This window comes from Bufo bufo, chromosome 1 (assembly GCF_905171765.1).
Source record: "Bufo bufo chromosome 1, aBufBuf1.1, whole genome shotgun sequence".
Taxonomy (NCBI): domain Eukaryota; kingdom Metazoa; phylum Chordata; class Amphibia; order Anura; family Bufonidae; genus Bufo; species Bufo bufo.
Genome location: NC_053389.1, coordinates 609,170,484 through 609,191,821, shown reverse-complemented (window position 1 = coordinate 609,191,821; position 21,338 = coordinate 609,170,484). Strand labels below are relative to the sequence as shown.

Here is a 21,338-nt window from a genome sequence, read left to right as displayed (position 1 = left end):
GTAGTTGCAGATCAGACGTGCACAACGGTCAGGAGTAATTCTTGACCATTCCTCTTTACAGAACTGTCTCAGTTCAGCAATATTCTTGGGATGTCTGGTGTGAATCGCTTTCTTGAGGTCATGCCACAGCATCTCAATCGGATGGAGGTCAGGACTCTGACTGGGCCACTCCAGAAGGCGTATTTTCTTCTGTTTAATCCATTCTGTTGTTGATTTACTTCTATGCTTTGGGTTGTTGTCCTGTTGCAACACCCATCTTCTGTTGAGCTTCAGCTGGTGGACAGATGGCCTTAAGTTCTCCTGCAAAATGTCTTGATAAACTTGGGAATTCATTTTTCCTTCGATGATAGCAATCCGTCCAGGCCCTGATGCAGCAAAGCAGCCCTAAACCATGATGCCCCCACCACCATACTTCACAGTTCCGATGAGGTTTTGATGTTGGTGTGCTGTGCCTCTTTTTCTCCACACATAGTGCTGTGTGTTTCTTCCAAACAACTCAACTTTGGTTTCATCTGTCCACAGAATATTTTGCCAGTACTGCTGTGGAACATCCAGGTGCTCTTGTGCAAACTGTAAACGTGCAGCAATGTTGTTTTTGGACAGCAGTGGCTTCCTCAATGGTATCCTCCCATGAAATCCATTCTTGTTTAGTGTTTTACAAATCGTAGATTCGCTAACAGGGATGTTAGCATATGCCAGAGACTTTTGTAAGTCTTTATCTGACACTCTAGGATTCTTTCTTCTTCACCTCATTGAGCAGTCTGCGCTGGGCTCTTGCAGTCATCTTTACAGGACGACCACTCCTAGGGAGAGTAGCAGCAGTGCTGAACTTTCTCCATTTATAGACAATTTGTCTTACCGTGGACTGTCTTACCGTGGACTGATGAACAGCAAGGCTCATGGAGATACTTTTATAACCCTTTCCAGCTTTATGCAAGTCAACAATTCTTAATCGTAGGTCTTCTGAGAGCTCTTTTGTGCGAGGCATCATTCACATCAGGCAATGCTTCTTGTGAAAACAAACCCAGAACTGGTGTGTGTTTTTTATAGGGCAGGGCAGCTGTAACCAACCCCTTCAATCTCATCTCATTGATTGGACTCCAGTTGGCTGACACCTCACTCCAATTAGCTCTTGGAGATGTCATTAGTCTATGGGTTCACATACTTTTTACACCTGCACTGTGAATGTTTACATGGTGTGTTCAATAAAAACATGGTAACATTTAATTCTTTGTGTGTTATTAGTTTAAGCAGACTGTGATTGTCTATTGTTGTGACTTAGATGAAGATCAGATCACATTTTATGACCAATTTGTGCAGAAATCCATATTATTCCAAAAGGGTTTACATACTTTTTCTTGCAACTGCATATGACCATGTGGGTTTAGCCCCTTTGTGCTGGTGGCGATATGTCTGCTAATACCCCTGTCTAAGCTAACCATAACTACGCTAAATCAATCTGCTGTGTATATATATATATATATATATATATATATATATATATATATATATATATATATACACACACATACATATTACACAGATGAAAGACGGACAGCACTCCAAGTAAAAATAGTGGTGTTTATTCACCCATGTGGATGGCAACGTTTCAGCTCATACAAGAGCCTTTTTCAAGCTTGAAAAAGGCTCTTGTATGAGCTGAAACGTTGCCATCCACATGGGTGAATAAACACCACTATTTTTACTTGGAGTGCTGTCCGTCTTTCATCTGTATCCTATGGGGTAAGCTCAGAGGCGTACATAGAAATCACTGGGCCCCATAGCAAAAATCTGAATTGGGCCCCTTAACCCCGCCCACTACCCACCATGACCCCTCCCACTTCCTGACCTGTCTCCTCCCGTGCCACACCCCCATTAAATAAATTTATACATGACCTACAGAAACTGTTAGGGTCCATTCACACGTCCGCAAAATGGATCCGCATCCGTTCCGCAATTTTGCGGAACGGGTGCAGACCTATTCATTTTCAATGGGGCCGGAATGTGCTGTCCGCATCCACATTTGCGGATCCGCACTTCCGCATCCGTGCTTCCGTTTCCGCCAAAAAATAGAACATGTCCTATTCTTGTCTGCAATTGCGGACAAGAACAGGCATATTCTATTAGTGCCGGCAATGTACGGTCCGCAAAATGCGGAACGCACATTGTCGTTTTCCGTGTTTTGCGGATCCGTGGCTCCGTGTATCCGCAAAACACATTGCGGACATGTGAATGGAGCCTAGGGGTTTCCTGGGGGTGACCTGTCACATGGGATATCTGCTGCAGCCTGCAGGTCTCCTTATTTGGGGTGCCCTGTTAAAGGGAATCTGTCACTAGCAATTTACCAAAAAAAAATTCTCATGCATCCATGTTTAACACAGTACCTTTTTTCCATCTGTCTTGTTCTTTTGATTGTCAGTCTTGTCATTTCTTCAAAAAAATCGATTCTTATGATATGTAAATGACGCTGTAAGGAGCCCAGAGGGGCGTTCTTCTTTCTCCACGGTGCCCAGGAACGCCCCTCTGAAGTGCCGTGCCCGGCTAAATTTGAAAACTAATAACGCCTCCAAGACAAGTTCATCTAAATCGCCTCCCAGAGGCGCGGCTAAGTGCTCAACACCCCCCCTCCTCAGCGCCGCGCTCTGCTGCAAACACCCCGATCCTCCTTTCGCCGGCATCCCAAATCCCGCGCAAAATGTCTTGGAGGCGTTATTAGTTTTCAAATTTAGCCGGGCACGGCACTTCAGAGGGGCGTTCCTGGGCACCGTGGAGAAAGAAGAACGCCCCTCTGGGCTCCTTACAGCGTCATTTACATATCATAAGAATCGATTTTTTTTAAGAAATTACAAGACTGACAAATCCAATCAAAAGAACAAGACAGATGGAAAAAAGGTACTCTGTTAACCTCCTCAGGACCGCCGTACGCAGGATTGCGTCTTTGCGGCGGTCCTGTTGTTCTGGGTGGACGCGCCGGTGCGTCCTCTCGCGAGACGCGAGATTTCCTGTGAACGCGCGCACACAGGCGCGCGCGTTCACAGGATCGGAAGGTAAGCGAGTGGATCTCCAGCCTGCCAGCGGCGATCGTTCGCTGGCAGGCTGGAGATGTGATTTTTTTAACCCCTAACAGGTATATTAGACGCTGTTTTGATAACAGCGTCTAATATACCTGCTACCTGGTCCTCTGGTGGTCCCCTTTGTTTGGATCGACCACCAGAGGACACAGGCAGCTCAGTAATATGTTGCACCAAGCACCACTACACTACACCCCCCCCCCCCCCGTCACTTATTAACCCCTTATTAGCCCTTGATCACCCCATATAGACTCCCTGATCACCCCCCTGTCATTGATCACCCCCCTGTCATTGATTACCCCCCTGTAAAGCTCCATTCAGATGTCCGCATGATTTTTACGGATCCACTGATAGACTGATCGGATCCGTAAAAATCATACGGACGTCTGAATGCAGCCTTACAGGGGAGTGATCAATGACTGTGGTGATCACCCCATATAGACTCCCTGATCACCCCCCTGTCATTGATCACCCCCCCTGTCATTGATCACCCCCCTGTCATTGATCCCCCCCCCTCTGTAAGGCTGCATTCAGTCTTTTTTTTGGCCCAAGTTAGCGGAATTTTTTTTTTTTCTTACAAAGTCACATATTCCACTAACTTGTGACAAAAAATAAAATCTCACATGAACTCACCATACCCCTCACGGAATCCAAATGCGTAAAATTTTTTAGACATTTATATTCCAGACTTCTTCTCACGCTTTAGGGCCCCTAGAATGCCAGGGCAGTATAAATACCCCACATGTGACCCCATTTCGGAAAGAAGACACCCCCAGGTATTCCGTGAGGGGCATATTGAGTCCATGAAAGATTGAAATTTTTGTCCCAAGTTAGCGGAACGGGAGACTTTGTGAGAAAAAAATAAAAAATATCAATTTCCGCTAACTTGTGCCAAAAAAAAATAATTTCTATGAACTCGCCATGCCCCTCATTGAATACCTTGGGGTGTCTTCTTTCCAAAATGGGGTCACATGTGGGGTATTTATACTGCCCTGGCATTCTAGGGGCCCCAAAGCGTGAGAAGAAGTCTGGTATCCAAATGTCTAAAAATGCCCTCCTAAAAGGAATTTGGGCCCCTTTGCGCATCTAGGCTGCAAAAAAGTGTCACACATCTGGTATCGCCGTACTCAGGAGAAGTTGGGCAATGTGTTTTGGGGTGTCATTTTACATATACCCATGCTGGGTGAGATAAATATCTTGGTCAAATGCCAACTTTGTATAAAAAAATGGAAAAAGTTGTCTTTTGCCAAGATATTTCTCTCACCCAGCATGGGTATATGTAAAAAGACACCCCAAAACACATTCCCCAACGTCTCCTGAATACGGCGATACCAGATGTGTGACACTTTTTTGCAGCCTAGGTGGGCAAAGGGGCCCACATTCCAAAGAGCACCTTTCGGATTTCACTGGTCATTTACCTACTTACCACACATTAGGGCCCCTGGAAAATGCCAGGGCAGTATAACTACCCCACAAGTGACCCCATTTTGGAAAGAAGACACCCCAAGGTATTCCGTGAGGGGCATGGCGAGTTCCTAGAATTTTTTATTTTTTTGTCACAAGTTAGTGGAAAATGATGATTTTTTTTTTTGATTTTTTTTTTCATACAAAGTCTCATATTCCACTAACTTGTGACAAAAAATAAAAACTTCCATGAACTCACTATGCCCATCAGCGAATACCCTGGGGTCTCTTCTTTCCAAAATGGGGTCACTTGTGGGGTAGTTATACTGCCCTGGCATTCTAGGGGCCCAAATGTGTGGTAAGGAGTTTGAAATCAAATTCTGTAAAAAATGACGAGTGAAATCCGAAAGGTGCTCTTTGGAATATGGGCCCCTTTGCCCACCTAGGCTGCAAAAAAGTGTCACACATCTGGTATCTCCGTACTCAGGAGAAGGTGGGGAATGTGTTTTGGGGTGTCATTTTACATATACCCATGCTGGGTGAGAGAAATATCTTGGCAAAAGACAACTTTTCCCATTTTTTTATACAAAGTTGGCATTTGACCAAGATATTTATCTCACCCAGCATGGGTATATGTAAAAAGACACCCCATAATATATTTGGAATTCGGACTAGTCGGCCGGGCCAGGCACTGCTGCAGGGAGTGGGACGAACGAACGGTACTTCACTTGACTGAGTCTGAGACGAGTGACTTACTTCAAGACTCAAGTTCAGGCCAGCCAGGGACACAACCGGTGCACTGCTCAGTGCTCACTCACAGTACTACTCACCACTGCTTCAGAGTTCAGAATCTTCCTCCGGACTCCCTCTCTCTCCTCAGCTCAGGGCAGGCACTGACTCGTCTCTGTTGAAGGGCCGGCCCGACGGCGAAGTTCGAGCCGATTCTCCCGCCCGCCCCCTTGCGCCACTGGCCAATCAGCAGCTGCCTCAACAGAGTTGCCTTGTGCTGATTGGCCAGCGGCACGAGCGCCACATGCAGGCTGGTGTTTGATCCTGATTCCGGCAGACGGTAAGGAGGAGGTCAGGTCAAAGATGAGTTGATGTTAGGGCTGGGCCCTGGGGAGAAAAAAGCAATTAGCCGGCTGCAGGTCATGAGTGGGCGGGGCCAAATAGTGTGGGCGGGGCCTTCTCTGCGCTACGGGCCCCCCAGTGCCGCGGGCCCCACGCCACTGGGTAAGCTGCTACATCCCTGGACCTAGCACCCACATTGTATTTTCCAGTGCCGCCATTTGCTTTCCTTTTTTATATATATATATATATATATATATATATATATATATATATATATATATATATATATATATATATATTATATAGTAAAATCAAGGGGATAGACGGCTCTACCTCTTAGCCAAATGATAGAGGTGCAGAACTGCTTAGTCTGACTCACCCAGTCAGGAGCATAAGGTCTTACTGATGAAGGGACCTGCGTCCCGAAACGCGTTTAAGCAGCTGAGGATTATTGGATCATTCACTTGAAACAGAGCAGGAGGAATACGGAGAACAAACTCTGAAAAGTTCGCGATCACGGGACCGCTGACGTCATCCACCAGACGCGCGAACCGCGCCCCCCAGCGTCCTAGGCAACACGAGGGACGCTATCGACTCTGAACAGGACTGAACCAACACAGCCTTCCAGGAACTGTCGACCACTGCCGGAGAATTACACACAAGCAGCGCTAGGAAGGGTAAGTGACCTCTGCAGCCAGAGACAGTGCGGGACGCCGCACTCAGGCTCAGAGCTCCTTTTTCCCTCCACAGCTTGGCATAAGAAATACAAATTACATATTATCCAAAGCTTTGAATTACAGCTATATGTACATGCCTGCTGCTTTATTAGAAATATTGAAACAGTGCAATATTTATCCCGCACTGTGCGGCAACTGACATCTATATAAACCATACAAACAGAGCCATCATCCTCTGCTCGGCGTTTCTTCACCTCCATAAAGGACTACGCTATCTTATAAGATATCTTTTATCCAACTTTATTTCTAAACAGTGGCCATCATCATATGCATAACAGTATATGAAAGACTTTAAGACTTTTTTTTCCAGATCTCTTTTCCAGATATATTTTTTCCAGATATTTTACAGGGTATTCATTACCCAGTGGTGATCACCCACTACTCATATTTTTCTACTAAAAGACTATCTTTTTTAAATTAACTATATTTTTTATCTCTACCATCTCTATATTTATTAATTTTATACCCCGACCCATCTTATTTTACTACAAATAAAATACTTGTTTGTACCCAGATTAGAGTGTGCCTGCTTACCCTTGTTTTTCTGTGAGATTATATATATATATATATATATATATATACATACATACACACACTGATTGGACACCCTGCATACATACATTATACTGGTGAAGTGTGAGGTGGCTTCTGTACCGCTGAGGAAGCCAACGATGAAACGCATTGGGCTGCACTAACCACTGCTGTATTTCGCTGTGGTATAATAATTGCTGTTTTATTATTCACGCTATACACTAGATTTCTCTTTACTTTAACTTTATGTAGGGTGGTATCTATGCTTTTTTTATCACAATGGCAGCCTGTTAGCGACATATCCCGCTGAATACCTATGCAGTGTGATAGCTTGCAACCTCCAGACGTACATACGTAGCTCCAATGTAGGCTGAAAACGTGATGCGATCAGGGCCTGACACTGAAGGGGATTTGACTTTTGCACATTACGAAGAGCACGTGGGTGTTTACATGACCAAACTGCACCTGATAATTGTTCTTAATCCTGTTTCCAGTCAACACATTTAACAATGACCTGGTCCTCAAACACCACGTGTCAGGAAATGAAAATACCTGTGCGTAGGCAGGTTTCATACAAGCATCATAGTCAACACAAAACAGGATGCAAAAGAGTACAAAAAAAGAACAACCTGATAGCGAATGCCATCACTTGGCCATCATATACCATGATGTTATATCGCCAAGAAATATTAGCCCCAATTCACATGTCAGTGCTTGCTCAGGTGATTTCCATTCGTGAACTATTAGCCAAAACCAGCCAAAAATTTCGGTACACAAAATCACGGATCCTAAAACTACAGATACCATCTGTGTCTCACACCCATCAATAGAAAGGACGCTGACCAGAAAAGGACAAGTTCAATATTCTGTGAAACGGCCACACGGATCTGCAAAAAACTACGGATGTGCGCATGATCGCATAGAAATGAATGGGTCAGTGTGCCATCCGCATAAAAAATGCAGATAGCACACAAATGAAAAATACGGTTGGTTGTTGCATGAAGCCTTACAGAAAGATTTCTTCCAGTTCTGTATTTGTGAGCCAAAAATCAGAGAGATGTGTGGGCTAGGCCTTAAGATTATGATCAGTGTCAGTCCATCCTATGGGATCCTATTGATATTGAGAATTAAAGGAGGAAGCCAGTTTCCGTTTTGTGAGCACATGGGCACTCATGGCCACGCGCTGTACAGGGAACACATTTCTATTCAGAACCCGATCTGGCCGCCATTTTACATTCTGTGTTTTGCCAGTGTAGGGAGAGGTTGCTTTGTGGAGCAGGGACAGGCTGTTAGGGACACCAAACGCTAGCTAATAGGGCCACAAAAGTCCTTTTAAGGTATAGGTGTGCTATCGATAGGTGTGATATACTTATAATATACTTTCTAACATAGAAAGTATATAGTGCATTTGTATTGTGCGGCAGTTGTGTGCGGTTCTGCTGCGATACCGCAGGTATATAGAGGGACAAGCGCTATTGGAACAACTATTTGCAACAGGTGTAATATACCTGTTGCCCCCAAAAAAACTGATTGAGGGGTGTGCTATACCTGTCACCCCAAATAAACAGGGTGGTGTGATATAACTGTTGTGGCAAAAAATAAAATAAAATTGAGGAGTGTGATATACCTGCCTCCACAAAATACTAATTAAGGGGTTTGATATACCTGCTTCCACAAAATACTGATTAAATAGTTTCTGTAACCTGAAAAATGGGTATCAAGCTGACTGACATTAGCGATGTGCTAGTGTCAGCTGAACATAACTATATTAGTGCCATCTCACTGCCTGCCGCCGTTATTGAGAAAAACAAACTTTTATAATATGCTAATTAGCCTCTAGGAGCAGGGGGGTGTTGCCCCTGCTCCTAGGACCGTCCTAGAGGCTCTGTTTTCCCACCTCTGGCCACGCCCTGCTACCCTAGATTGACAGGGGCAGGCATCATTGGTCTCCTACCCTCCGGCCCTGTCTGCAGTGTAAAATTAAAAGGTGCAATCTGATTAGTTGGGAAGCTAAGCCAGTTTTACCTCTAGAATACCTGTGTAATACAGTGCCATACTGGGCACAAGATTGCGGCACATGGTGTACCAAAAGATCTGTGCAGATGACCCTGAGGTCTGTAAGAGAGTTACATAAACGTGGTTTCCCATGCAGGTAGCAACTTTCAGGTTGGTGGCGGAGCAATCACTGGGAAACCAAGTACTTTCTCTGCATCGCACTGACCCCGACCAGCAGTTGTGCAGAGAACTGCTCCACTGAAGTACATATACAGCACTATAGTGACCGAGGAACCTCCAGTGCGAATGGTGCATCCTGGTGAAATACTTACCAGGACCCCAACATTTGTACAGGGGTTGTCTAATCTATCGCTAGGATATGCCCCCATTGTCTGATAGGTGCGAGTCCTACCGCTGGTACCCGCACCTATATCGGGAACGGAGCCCCGCAAGGTAGTGGCTGGAGGACTCCGGTCCGGACACCACCAAGCATTCTCCCCATAGACAAGCGCTGGCTCAGCTATTTCTATTTTTGCCGGCCCCATAGAAAATGAATTGTGGGTGGCTGCGCATGCACAGTGTGCCCTCCACCACTTTTGGGGCTCCGTTCTCGGTATAGGTATGGGTCACACACCTATCAGACAATGGGGCATATCCTAGCCAAATGGCCCCATTGTCTGAGATGAGAATACCCCTTTAATGAAATACTAGAGTGATTCATCTCTTCTTGTACGGTATATACGTCATCTAATCTATCCGCACAGTGCATAGTTTTACCGTACTTGGTAGATCATTAACCCTAAAACAAACACTCTCCTCCCCAACAGGATCTGTCTCCTGAAAACTGGCCCAGAAAGCAGTATAGCTGAATTATCCTTAAAGGATTTTTATCTATTTAGTAGCATAATGAAGACATTTGCAGGATTAGACTGCATTAGGACTTATGCACACAACCGTGGTTTTTGTTTGCATCCGATCTGCATTTATTGCAGGTCTTATGCACACGACTGCATCCATTTTTGTGGTCCACAAATCGTGGATCCGCAAAACACAGATACCGGCCGTGAAGGTTCCGTATTTTGTGGATCGGTACATCGTGCCCTCTCTTAAAATGTCTATTCTTGTCCGCAGAACAGACTAGAATAGGATATTTTAAATTTTTCTGGGGGGGGGGGATCCCGCAGAACGGAAATATGCATGCAGACAGCACACCCTGTGCTGTCCACATCGTTTGTGACCCTATTGAAATAAATGGATCGGCATCTGATCTGCAGAAAACGCAGATTGCCTTATGTGGATTTTCTGCACTAAGTTTTGTGTGGATTTTTGCTGGGTTTCCGCACCAAAATCCATGTGTTAGGCCTCATGCACACAACAGTTTTTGTGGTCCGCATCCGAGCCGCATTTTTTGCGGCTCGGGTGCGGACCCATTCACTTCAATGGGGCAGCAAAATATGCGGACAGCACTCCGTGTGCTGTCCGCATCCGTTGCACCGTTCCGAGGCCCCGCAAAAAAAATCTAGCGTGTCCTATTCTTGTCCGTTTTGCGGACAAGAATAGGCATTTCTACAATGGGCCGCCCGTTCTGTTTCGCAAATTGCGGAAGGCACAACGGGCGGCCTCCCGTTTCTCCTCCCGCACAAGGAGGAGGGGGGGGGGGGTGGAGAGCTGATGGCACAAGGGGGGGGGAGAGAGCTGATGGCACAAGTGGGGGGGGAGGGGGGGGGGGGAGAGAGCCGATGGCACAAGGCGGGGCGGGGGGTGCTAAGAGAGCTGATGGCACAAGGGGGGGGGGAGCTGATGGCACAAGGGGGGGGGGGAGAGAGCTGATGGCACAAGGGGGGGGGGGAGAGAGCTGATGGCACAAGGGGGGGGGGAAGAGAGCTGATGGCACAAGGGGGGGGGGAAGAGAGCTGATGGCACAAGGGGGGGGAAGAGAGCTGATGGCACAAGGGGGGGGAAGAGAGCTGATGGCACAAGGGGGGGGGAGCTGATGGCACAAGGGGGGGGGGAGCTGATGGCACAAGGGGGGGGGAGCTGATGGCACAAGGGGGGGGGGGGAGAGCTGATGGCACAAGGGGAGAGCTGATGGCACAAGGGGAGGGGAGAGCTGATGGCACAAGAGGGGGGGGGAGAGCTGATGGCACAAGGGGGGGAGAGCTGATGGCACAAGGGGGGGGGGAGCTGATGGCACAAGGGGGGGGGGGGAGAGCTGATGGCACAAGGGGGGGGGGGAGCTGATGGCACAAGGGGATAGTGGAGCTGATCGCACAGGGGGGGAACGAAGGGGGTTGGGGACTGATTGTAGGGGGTCTGATGAGTTTTTATAAAGGAAAACAGTCTATTAATTCATATTTTTCTTATTAGATTATTCGATAATTGTAAAAAATTATCGATAGAATACTCGATTTCTAAAAATAATCGTTTACTGCAGCCCTACATTGAACGTAAAACAAATTCATATTTCGTTCAAAACCATCAGTTTTTCCCTGAAAAGATTCTGACGTGATCTGTATCGCTCATGTGAAAGAGGACTTATGCTGCAGATTTTCCACACGGAAACCACAATACAGTGCCATACAAGCTCCACATATACGGAGATATACCTCTGTACATACCGTAAAAAAGAAAAAAAAAAAATTTAATTCTCTCTTTTATTATACAGTACTGGAGCGGGTGTATATCTCACTCAGAATGCTCCGATGCAAAGTGTAGTTTGTTGAGGCATTTTCGGTTTAAAGTATTTCATGGGCCTGGATTTTTACGGAATGGAGGGCATATTTCATATGAGTGTTTTTCTAACTTTTCTGGGGGTTGTTGGTGGGTTTTTTTGGGTTATGGTAGAGGGACCTGCCATTCCCTCTCATTCCATTTTCCCCTAGCCCGAGATAACCCCGGGTGTAGCTGCTGGGCTCATTGCTGTGGGGATAAAGACAGGGCTGAGAGCCTCATTCAGGGTCAGTGCCTGGAAGTTGCATGACCTGTGATGGCTATGAAAAGCCTGATCCCAGTGTTTGGATTTGTAGTATACACCCTGTACAGAATTATTAGGCAAATAAGTATTTTGACCACATCATCCTCTTTATGCATGTTGTCTTACTCCAAGCTGTATAGGCTCGAAAGCCTACTACCAATTAAGCATATTAGGTGATGTGCATCTCTGTAATGAGAAGGGGTGTGGTCTATTGACATCAACACCCTATATCAGGTGTGCATAATTATTAGGCAACTTCCTTTCCTTTGGCAAAATGGGTCAAAAGAAGGACTTGACAGGCTAAGAAAAGTCAAAAATAGTGAGATATCTTGCAGAGGGATGCAGCACTCCTAAAATTGCAAAGCTTCTGAAGCGTGATCATCGAACAATCAAGCGTTTCATTCAAAATAGTCAACAGGGTCGCAAGAAGCGTGTGGAAAAACCAAGGCGCAAAATAACTGCCCATGAACTGAGAAAAGTCAAGCGTGCAGCTGCCAAGATGCCACTTGCCACCAGTTTGGCCATATTTCAGAGCTGCAACATCACTGGAGTGCCCAAAAGCACAAGGTGTGCAATACTCAGAGACATGGCCAAGGTAAGAAAGGCTGAAAGACAACCACCACTGAACAAGACACACAAGCTGAAACGTCAAGACTGGGCCAAGAAATATCTCAAGACTGATTTTTCTAAGGTTTTATGGACTGATGAAATGAGAGTGAGTCTTGATGGGCCAGATGGATGGGCCCATGGCTGGATTGGAAAAGGGCAGAGAGCTCCAGTCCGACTCAGACGCCAGCAAGGTGGAGGTGGAGTACTGGTTTGGGCTGGTATCATCAAAGATGAGCTTGTGGGGCCTTTTAGGGTTGAGGATGGAGTCAAGCTCAACTCCCAGTCCTACTGCCAGTTTCTGGAAGACACCTTCTTCAAGCAGTGGTACAGGAGGAAGTCTGCATCCTTCAAGAAAAACATGATTTTGATGCAGGACAATGCTCCATCACACGCATCCAAGTACTCCACAGCGTGGCTGGCAAGAAAGGGTATAAAAGAAGAAAATCTAATGGCATGGCCTCCTTGTTCACCTGATCTGAACCCCATTGAGAACCTGTGGTCCATCATCAAATGTGAGATTTACAAGGAGGGAAAACAGTACACCTCTCTGAACAGTGTCTGGGAGGCTGTGGTTGCTGCTGCACGCAATGTTGATGGTGAACAGATCAAAACACTGACAGAATCCATGGATGGCAGGCTTTTGAGTGTCCTTGCAAAGAAAGGTGGCTATATTGGTCACTGATTTGTTTTTGTTTTGTTTTTGAATGTCAGAAATGTATATTTGTGAATGTTGAGATGTTATATTGGTTTCACTGGTAAAAATAAATAATTGAAATGGGTATATATTTGTTTTTTGTTAAGTTGCCTAATAATTATGCACAGTAATAGTCACCTGCACACACAGATATCCCCCTAAAATAGCTAAAACTAAAAACAAACTAAAAACTACTTCCAAAAATATTCAGCTTTGATATTAATGAGTTTTTTGGGTTCATTGAGAACATGGTTGTTGTTCAATAATAAAATGAATCCTCAAAAATACAACTTGCCTAATAATTCTGCACTCCCTGTATAGGTGAGGTAACCTAATGTATAGTTAGCGCCCAGATGGGCAAGGTAATTTCTGGTAGATGTAAAAAGTGACTAATGAACTTGCATGCCACTGTCTTGTGTTGGATGGAAAATAAAAGCTGTTTGGACTTTTAAGCCCTGATATTTGTGAGTCTGTCATTGCCGACCCCACCATAAGTACGCGGACTCACAACACAACTAATAAGATCATTTCTCTCATATTTCAGTGAATCGTGGACATGTGCCGCCGGTGGACTCCACAGACAGCTCAAGTATCCACTGACTTTCATGTGTGTCTTCACTTATCATGGGTTTATGATGGACCTTGTTGACACCACAAAAGCACACCCTATTTTTGTCCATGATTACGGATCCCTCATGCACCTTATAGTCTATGGTTCCATGAAAAACATGGACACAACACAAAGGGCATCTGTAGTAAGTCCATTGTTTTCATGAATCATTGCTCTGGAAATTAATTTTCAGCCTAGTAGTATCCAAGGAACAAGGATCACACATGGAGATCAAAAAATGGACACACGGACCAAATACAGATCCTTCAAGGACACCTTCATAGATGAACCAATGAGCAGGGATGTCGACACGGACGTGTGAAAGAGGCCTAAACATTTTTTTATACATAGCAACAGTTTGTGACGCTGATCTGTCCATCCACGTCGGCCTGTTATCCTACAAAGTTGATGCTCGCGTATGCTTCTGGCTGATTTTTCTTTGGGTAGTGCATAATGTTTTCAATGCATGTGAACGGGAAGACAAAAACTCCATTTACATGCACTGGATGCAGAATGTTTGGGAATTTCATAAAGATTTCGGTGCAAGTTCCGCACTGAAATCCTCATCACATCCGTAACGTGTGAATGGGGTCTAGGGAAAAAAATAAGGATACAACTTTTAGGCCGGGTTCACATCACCGTTTAATTTTCCGTTCTTCTGATCCGTGAGAAGATCAAAAAAAAAACGGATCCTGTATTTTAAGCATCCGTTATGCTCAGTTATGCACATTTTGCATCTGTTTAAACCATCTCTGTCTGAGATCCGTTATTTTAGACGGGGGGGGGAATAGTTTGTGTAGGAATTTTAAAATAACTAAGGCTACTTTCACACCTGCGTTCGAGTGTCCGCTCGTGAGCTCCGTTTGAAGGGGCTCACAAGCGGCCCCGAACGGATCCGTCCAGCCCTAATGCATTCTCAGTGGACGCGGATCCGCTGAGAATGCATCAGTCTGCCAGCGTTCAGCCTCCGCTCCGCTCAGCGAGCGGACACCTGAATGCTGCTTGCAGCGTTCGGGTGTCCGCCTGGCCGTGTGGAGGCAAGCGGATCCGTCCAGGCTTACAATGTAAGTCAATGGGGACGGATCCGTTTGAAGTTGACACAATATGGCTCAATCTTCAAACGGATCCGTCCCCCATTGACTTTCAATGTAAAGTCTGGACGGATCCGTTCAGGCTACTTTCCGACTTAGTTTTTTTTTCAAACTATAATGCAGACGGATCCGTTCTGAACGGATCCAAACATCTGCATTATAGGAGCGGATCCGTCTGAGCAGACATCAGACGGACCCGCTCTGAACGCTAGTGTGAAAGTAGCCTAAGCCAGAAATGGCTAAAACGGATGCAAAATGTGCATAACTGAGCACAATAGATGCTTTAAAAACAGTATACGTTTTTGGTTTTTTTCCTGTTCTTTTGACGGGGATTTGAACGCGGCCCTATTCCTGGGTGTCATTGTATATAACCACTCTAAGGGGTCATTCACATGGCGTCTTTTGCAGTTGACTTTGGCGCAGATTCTGCATCAAAAATCCGCCTCCCATTGTTTTCAATTGGAGGTTATGAGCTAAAGAGCTTCCTCGTCCTCCTCTCTGCTGTACTTGTCAGGGATTATCATCCTGAATACAGATGATAAGATCTTCAGCTGAATCTCTGTAGGAATGGAGATTATGAGTAGAGATGAGCGAATTTCATATTTTGAAATTTGTTCACGCTTCATTTGGTGGTAAAAGCAGAATTGTGGTATGGATTCCGATACCACAGAGCATAACGCAATTCTATTACGGAATGCCTTTAGAGGCATTCCGTTATTCATTCCGTTATCATAATAGAAGTCTATGGGCTGCAAAACGGATCCGCCCCATTATGCAGGCGAGGACTCCCCTGCATAACGGAAACGGGAAGGATCCATTACACAGCCCATAGACTTTTATTATGACGGAATGCCTCTAAAGGCGTTCCGTTATGCATTCCGTAATAGATTTGTGTTATGGTCCGTGGTATCGGAATCCATAACGCAATTCTGCTTTTACCACCAAACAAAGTGTGAACGAATTTCATGACATGAAATTCGCTCATCTCTAATTATGAGGAGACATGAAGTACAGAGAGGACGGACAGGACAGGGTCTACTTTCACACTGGCATTTTGGCTTTCCGTTTGTGAGATCCGTTCAGGGCTCTCACAAGCGGTCCAAAACGGATCAGTTTTGCCCTAATGCATTTTGAATTGAAAAGGATCCGCTCAGAATGCATCAGTTTGCCTCCGATCAGTCTCCATTCCGCTTTGGAGACGGACACCAAAACGCTGCTTGCAGCATTTTGGTGTCCATCTGACGAAACTGAGCCAAACAATACTGCACAATAGAAAACAGATCCGTCCTCCATTGACTTTCAATGGTGTTCAAGACGGATCAGTCTTGGCTATGTTAAAGATAATACAAACGAATCCGTTCTGAACGGATGCAGACGGTTGTATTATCTGAACGGATCCGTCCATGACGGATCCCCACAAAACGCGAGTGTCTGAGTAGCTGTGGGGCTGTGGTAATGGAGACTACATACAAGAGCTGCTGCTCATCATCTACACCCCCGCCTCCTCTCTGCACTTCATGTCTCCTCATGAACTCATTTCCTACAGAGATTCAGCTGAAGATCATATTAAACTGTATTTATATAAATAGTTATATTTTTGTATAACTAATGAAAGGTATTTAGGAATATATTTCTAATGAAGGAATATTTAAGTATTTTCATTTTCTTAATTCCCGGAGAGCCACTTTAAAATCAGCCTGGAAAAGAAGCCATGTGATCGGCCCCTTAAGGTTTATTCACACGGTGGTTTGTCAGCACAGCAAAAAAAACTGAACACTTGCAATTAGGTTTTCCCCCAGGTTATAGCTGATGACTAGGGTTCTCATCCAGACCTCCAGTGATCAGTTTAAAATCAGGGTGACCTTCTAACAAAAGGTCCATTCAGTTCACAATTCAGCAGGACAATAAACACATGTACATTATATGTTATTTAAAGGGAAACTGTCAGTAAGTTCAATCTGCTGTTCAATCACTGCTCATCCCGCATTCTAGAACTTCATAGTGTTAACATTGGCTTGCAGTCGGTGATACCTATAGGCATGTCTGTGCCTTGGGAGAGACCTGTCAATCACAGTGAGCATCTGGTGGGGAGCCGCCTAGCGGACATTTGTCCTTGTCTCTTGCACATAAAACTAAAGGGGTCTGAGCCCCGCCACTGCATCTTGCGGCTGTTGTGATGGAGAGGTGGTCACACACGCACAGCTCTCTCCGTTCAATACTACGGGCGTTCCTGAAACAGGAGAGTACGCTTGTATAGCAATTTTCAGAGCTCCTATGGAAGTGAATGGAGAGAGCTGTGCAGGCACTGCGGCGCATGCGTGACTCTCTCTCAAGTAACTTCCATTGTCGATGGTAGTTAGGGCCCTCTATTATAAGTGCAGTCCCTAATCTTATCTGTCTATCCCATCTAGAGACAGGGCATCCCTATCAAGGTTCTCCTACAGCCATACTCTTTGGGGAGAGACTGCTGCATGCTGGGTGGTGACCAGGGGTGAACCTAGCCTTTCTGCTGCCTGAGGCAAAAACTAAAACGCCCCCTCCCCCAATGCCAATTTCTTAACCTAACCCCTTTGCCACAATGAAAGCGCTCTTTGCCCATGGCCCTTCCACTGCCCCTGCCTGAGGTGATCGCCTCACCTGGCCTCATTGGTGGTGCACCCCTGGTGGTGGCTCTAAGCCAAGTGTGACTATATTGCACAAGGGTCGTAGTAAGATCCCTGTGATACTCACCAGGTTTTGCATGCCTCGCCAACTATACCACCCAGAACGTAGGCGCATCTGTCAATTTGACACCGGGTAGGAGAGTACGCCTGGAGGAACACTTTAAAACCAAGCTTTCTCGAAAGCAAGACAAGGCTTTAGAGTTAAACAGTGTTCATTAACATTGTGAGAACCATCACGTAGTCATACTGCCAATGGTTACGACAGAATGGCCTTGCTGACATACTTACGCTGCATTTCGTAAGGAAAACTACAAATGCAGCTAAAGAACAAGCTTCTAAGGAAACTATGGTCAGATCCACCTACACAAGAGGTAACCACACCAGAAACATATGGCAATACTTACCCGCACCATGGATACCCTTCCAGAGCTGTGGATCTCAAACTGTCCCTCATCTGCCTCCAGGTCATAGCTGAAAGAGGCATCACCAATGTCTATGTGACCCAGTGGCTGGGTGTCCTGAGGACTTTTAAAGTAATAGAGATGGCACCTTCTTGGGTCAAAGACAAACCAACGATTCTTGAAGCTCCTCAAAGGTCCTTTTCCAGAGAGCTTGGCCAGATGTCCACAAAGCCTGGGTGGTGAGTCTCTGGTGGGGTCTCCAGATGATGGAGTCTTGTGATCTCCAATGGGAGGAGGGTCCTGACTACCTCTTCTGTCTTCCACCCCTGGCATCTCTGTGACCTCCGGCATGAGTGGGTCTTCCCATGGGGCACTGGTGCCCAGTGTCTCCAGTCATACAGCAGTCAGTGAGGAGAAGATGGAACTTCCTAGAAGCTGCAATGCAGAGTGTATGAGGGCTGAGCACCAGTATATCCTGTCAGCTGCACATGTGATCGCAGTACATTTCCTCACAGCCTGCCTCCGGGCTCTGACCACTGCTGCCTAGTCTCTCAATCACTTGTCTTGCTAAAAGCCTTCGTTCACACTCTCCGCACTCTGCGCCCTCCACTGCTTTCCATATCCCCTGACTGCAAGCCAGCGCAGTGCTTCATGGGAATTGTAGTTTCCCGTCCAGGAAAACCTAAGCACGAATCAAAGCACAAACTACATTACCCGTCATGCCTAGCCGTGCCATGAAAGTAAGTTTCAGAGGGGCGTATGTTTCCCCTTTAGTCTGACCAGTTCTTAGCCAACTAGTCACGACCATTGCAAAATAAATATATTAATATGGTTTCCACCCTAGTGTACAGCGCACTGCCACGTATGTAACGCTGGAGCACTCGTGCCTAGCACCAGTGTATGTCACATACATGAATACTGCAAATAAACGTTTCCAGGAAGCCTGAGACGTGTCCAGGTTAAGGAGAGGTCTGTCAAGGTGTGCAGGTCCTATCCCAGGACTGGGTGCCACCCCCGGCACAAGGAACTGCACACTGAGCCCTGGCACATTAAGAGGGTTATCCAACCCCTATAATGACCCCCCTAATGGCTGGGCCCCTCGTGTAGATTATACCTACCCCGCTCCCCGCCACTCGCGTCGCTCCTGATCCCCGCACAGCCACCGCTGCATGTCCCCGGTGACCGCGGGAGCAGGCAGTAACAGGGACGAGCCTCCCTAGCGTCACACGCGATGCTAGTAAGGCTCGGCGGCTGTGCAGGGATCATGGAGGCAAATGACACCGCTCCGCCTCAACTATATGTGATTAGATAAATAACAACACTGACAACTTTTAATGGAATAGAAATGGCCGAAGTGCTTTATTAAGGGTAACCAAAATTAAAACCAATAAATAATTTAATAAATGAATTAATAATTAAAACCATAACAATAAATACCAATTTAAAACCATCCATATAGACCAAGATCCACTCAGCATCAGCTGAGCGATACAGCCCCTCTAATAAAGCACAGCGACAGGTAGCACAAAATTAAGGGAGGGCGGGCGCTGTCCAGATCCGCGACGACTGCCCTGAGGTAGCGGCGAACCTGGGAATATAAAAGGGGACAAATTTCCCGCCTTGCGGGCAAGAGCAAATCACAGAGCTGGAAATCTCCCCCAGCAACAGGACAGCAACCAATTAGAAGCTCCGCTTTAGGCCTAGTTCACACGAACGTATGGCTTTTATAGTTTTTTGCGGTCCGTTTTTCACGGATCCGTTGTTCCGTTTTTGAGTTCCGTTGTGTTTCCGTTTCCGTTCCGTTTTTCCGTTCCGTTTTTCCGTATGCCATGTACAGTATACAGTAATTACATAGAAAAAATTGGGCTGGGCATAACATTTTCAATAGATGGCTCAGAAAAAACGGAACGGATACGGAAGACATACGGATGCATTTCCGTATGTGTTCCATTTTTTTTTGCGGACCCATTGACTTGAATGGAGCCACGGAACGTGATTTGCGGGCAATAATAGGACATGTTTCCGGAAAAACGGAAACGGAATGCATAAGGAGTACATTCCGTTTTTTTTGGCGGAACCATTGAAATGGTACGTCTAGAGGCAACTTTCCCTTCAATAGATACTTCAAAGAAGAACTTATCGTTTTCTACATTCCATCCCAATCCAAGTACGTTCTGAACTGGAAGATGATCATAATTGAGATCTACTGTACATTCTTCATTGTTGCTTCAAGTTCAGAGTCACTGATGGATTCCAGTACCTCTCTGTTGTTTGAGATGAATTTGTGAAGGCGCAGGTTTCCTCTTGCGCATAACTCTTGGCTTTCTTTCACTAGTTTGATTGCAGATTCTGTAGACTTTAGACTTATGAGACCATCATCTACATATAAGTTTTTCTTCAGAAAATATGCTGCTGATGGGCAATCCTTTTCATTCTGATTAGCCAGGTACTTCATACCATAATTGGCGCAACCTGGATATGATGCTGCTCCAAACAAATGTACTTTCATTCTGTATTCTGCTGGCTCTGTATCTGTATCTCCATCCTCCCATCATAGAAACCTCAGGAAGTCTCTATCTTCATTTTTCACATAAAACTGGTGGAACATCTTTTCAACTACAGAGTACTCCAGGCAGAGTGTTTGTAAGATCTGGTCCTTTTAGTAGATGATCATTTAATGCAGCACCATTGTACTTTGCTGAGCAATCAAATACTACTCTAATCTTATCTGGTTTCTTTGAGTAGTAAACACCTTGATGTGGGATGTACCTCACTTCTCCTTCTTTAGGTTGGTTATTAACTTTCTCTGCATGTCCTTCTTCGAGGATGCCTTCCATCAATTTCAAATAATCCTGCTTCAATTTGAGATCTCTTCCCATCTTTTTCTTCAAATATTTCAATCTTGTTAGGGCAAGATTTCTGTTATTTAGCAGATGAGGTCGTTCTCTAAAAGGTAAGGGCATTTCAAGATGACCTTGTTGATTCTGATAAATACTTTCTTCTAGATTATTTACGAACTTTATGGGCCAGATTTATCATTAGCTCAGGTCAGAATAATGGAGTGAAAAAGTCCCAAAAAAAGTCCCAAACGCTAAAACTGTGCACAAATTTGCGACTTTTTTTTGCTCTGCACTATGCTCGCCAGTTTTCTGAAAGTGGGCGTGTTTTCTTATGTAAATGAATCTCTAGACAGATTTACTATTGGGACTATTTAAAAAGTTGCAAAAAAGTCGCAAAAAAGTCGCAATTTCACTCCAGTGAGGACCATGCTTATCTTATGAGACTTTTTAGAACATGCGACTTTTTCATAAAAACGTGCGACTTTTGTAAAGCTGCTTACTGATGGATAACTGCTACCGTCAAACCACATTTATTACAGTCTTAAAGGGCCGATCATAAATCTGACTTGGCTAAAACTGACTTTAGCCATATGTGAAAGTGGAGTGAGCTGTCAGAGTCATGATAAATCTGTCCCTATGTCTTCTTG

At 45.4% G+C, this 21,338-nt stretch overlaps 1 protein-coding gene across 1 annotated transcript in view; it reads right to left on the bottom strand.

Annotated features, from left to right (window-relative positions):
• TBC1D2B (TBC1 domain family member 2B) overlaps nt 1-18,470 on the bottom strand; it is a 66,820-nt gene extending 48,350 nt beyond the window's left edge. The window contains exon 1 of the mRNA XM_040413643.1: nt 17,855-18,470. Within this exon, the coding sequence (XP_040269577.1) occupies nt 17,855-18,202 (348 nt within the window). The 5' untranslated portion in view covers nt 18,203-18,470. The remainder of the gene's footprint in view (nt 1-17,854) is intronic.
• Between the last annotated feature and the right edge of the window lie 2,868 nt (nt 18,471-21,338).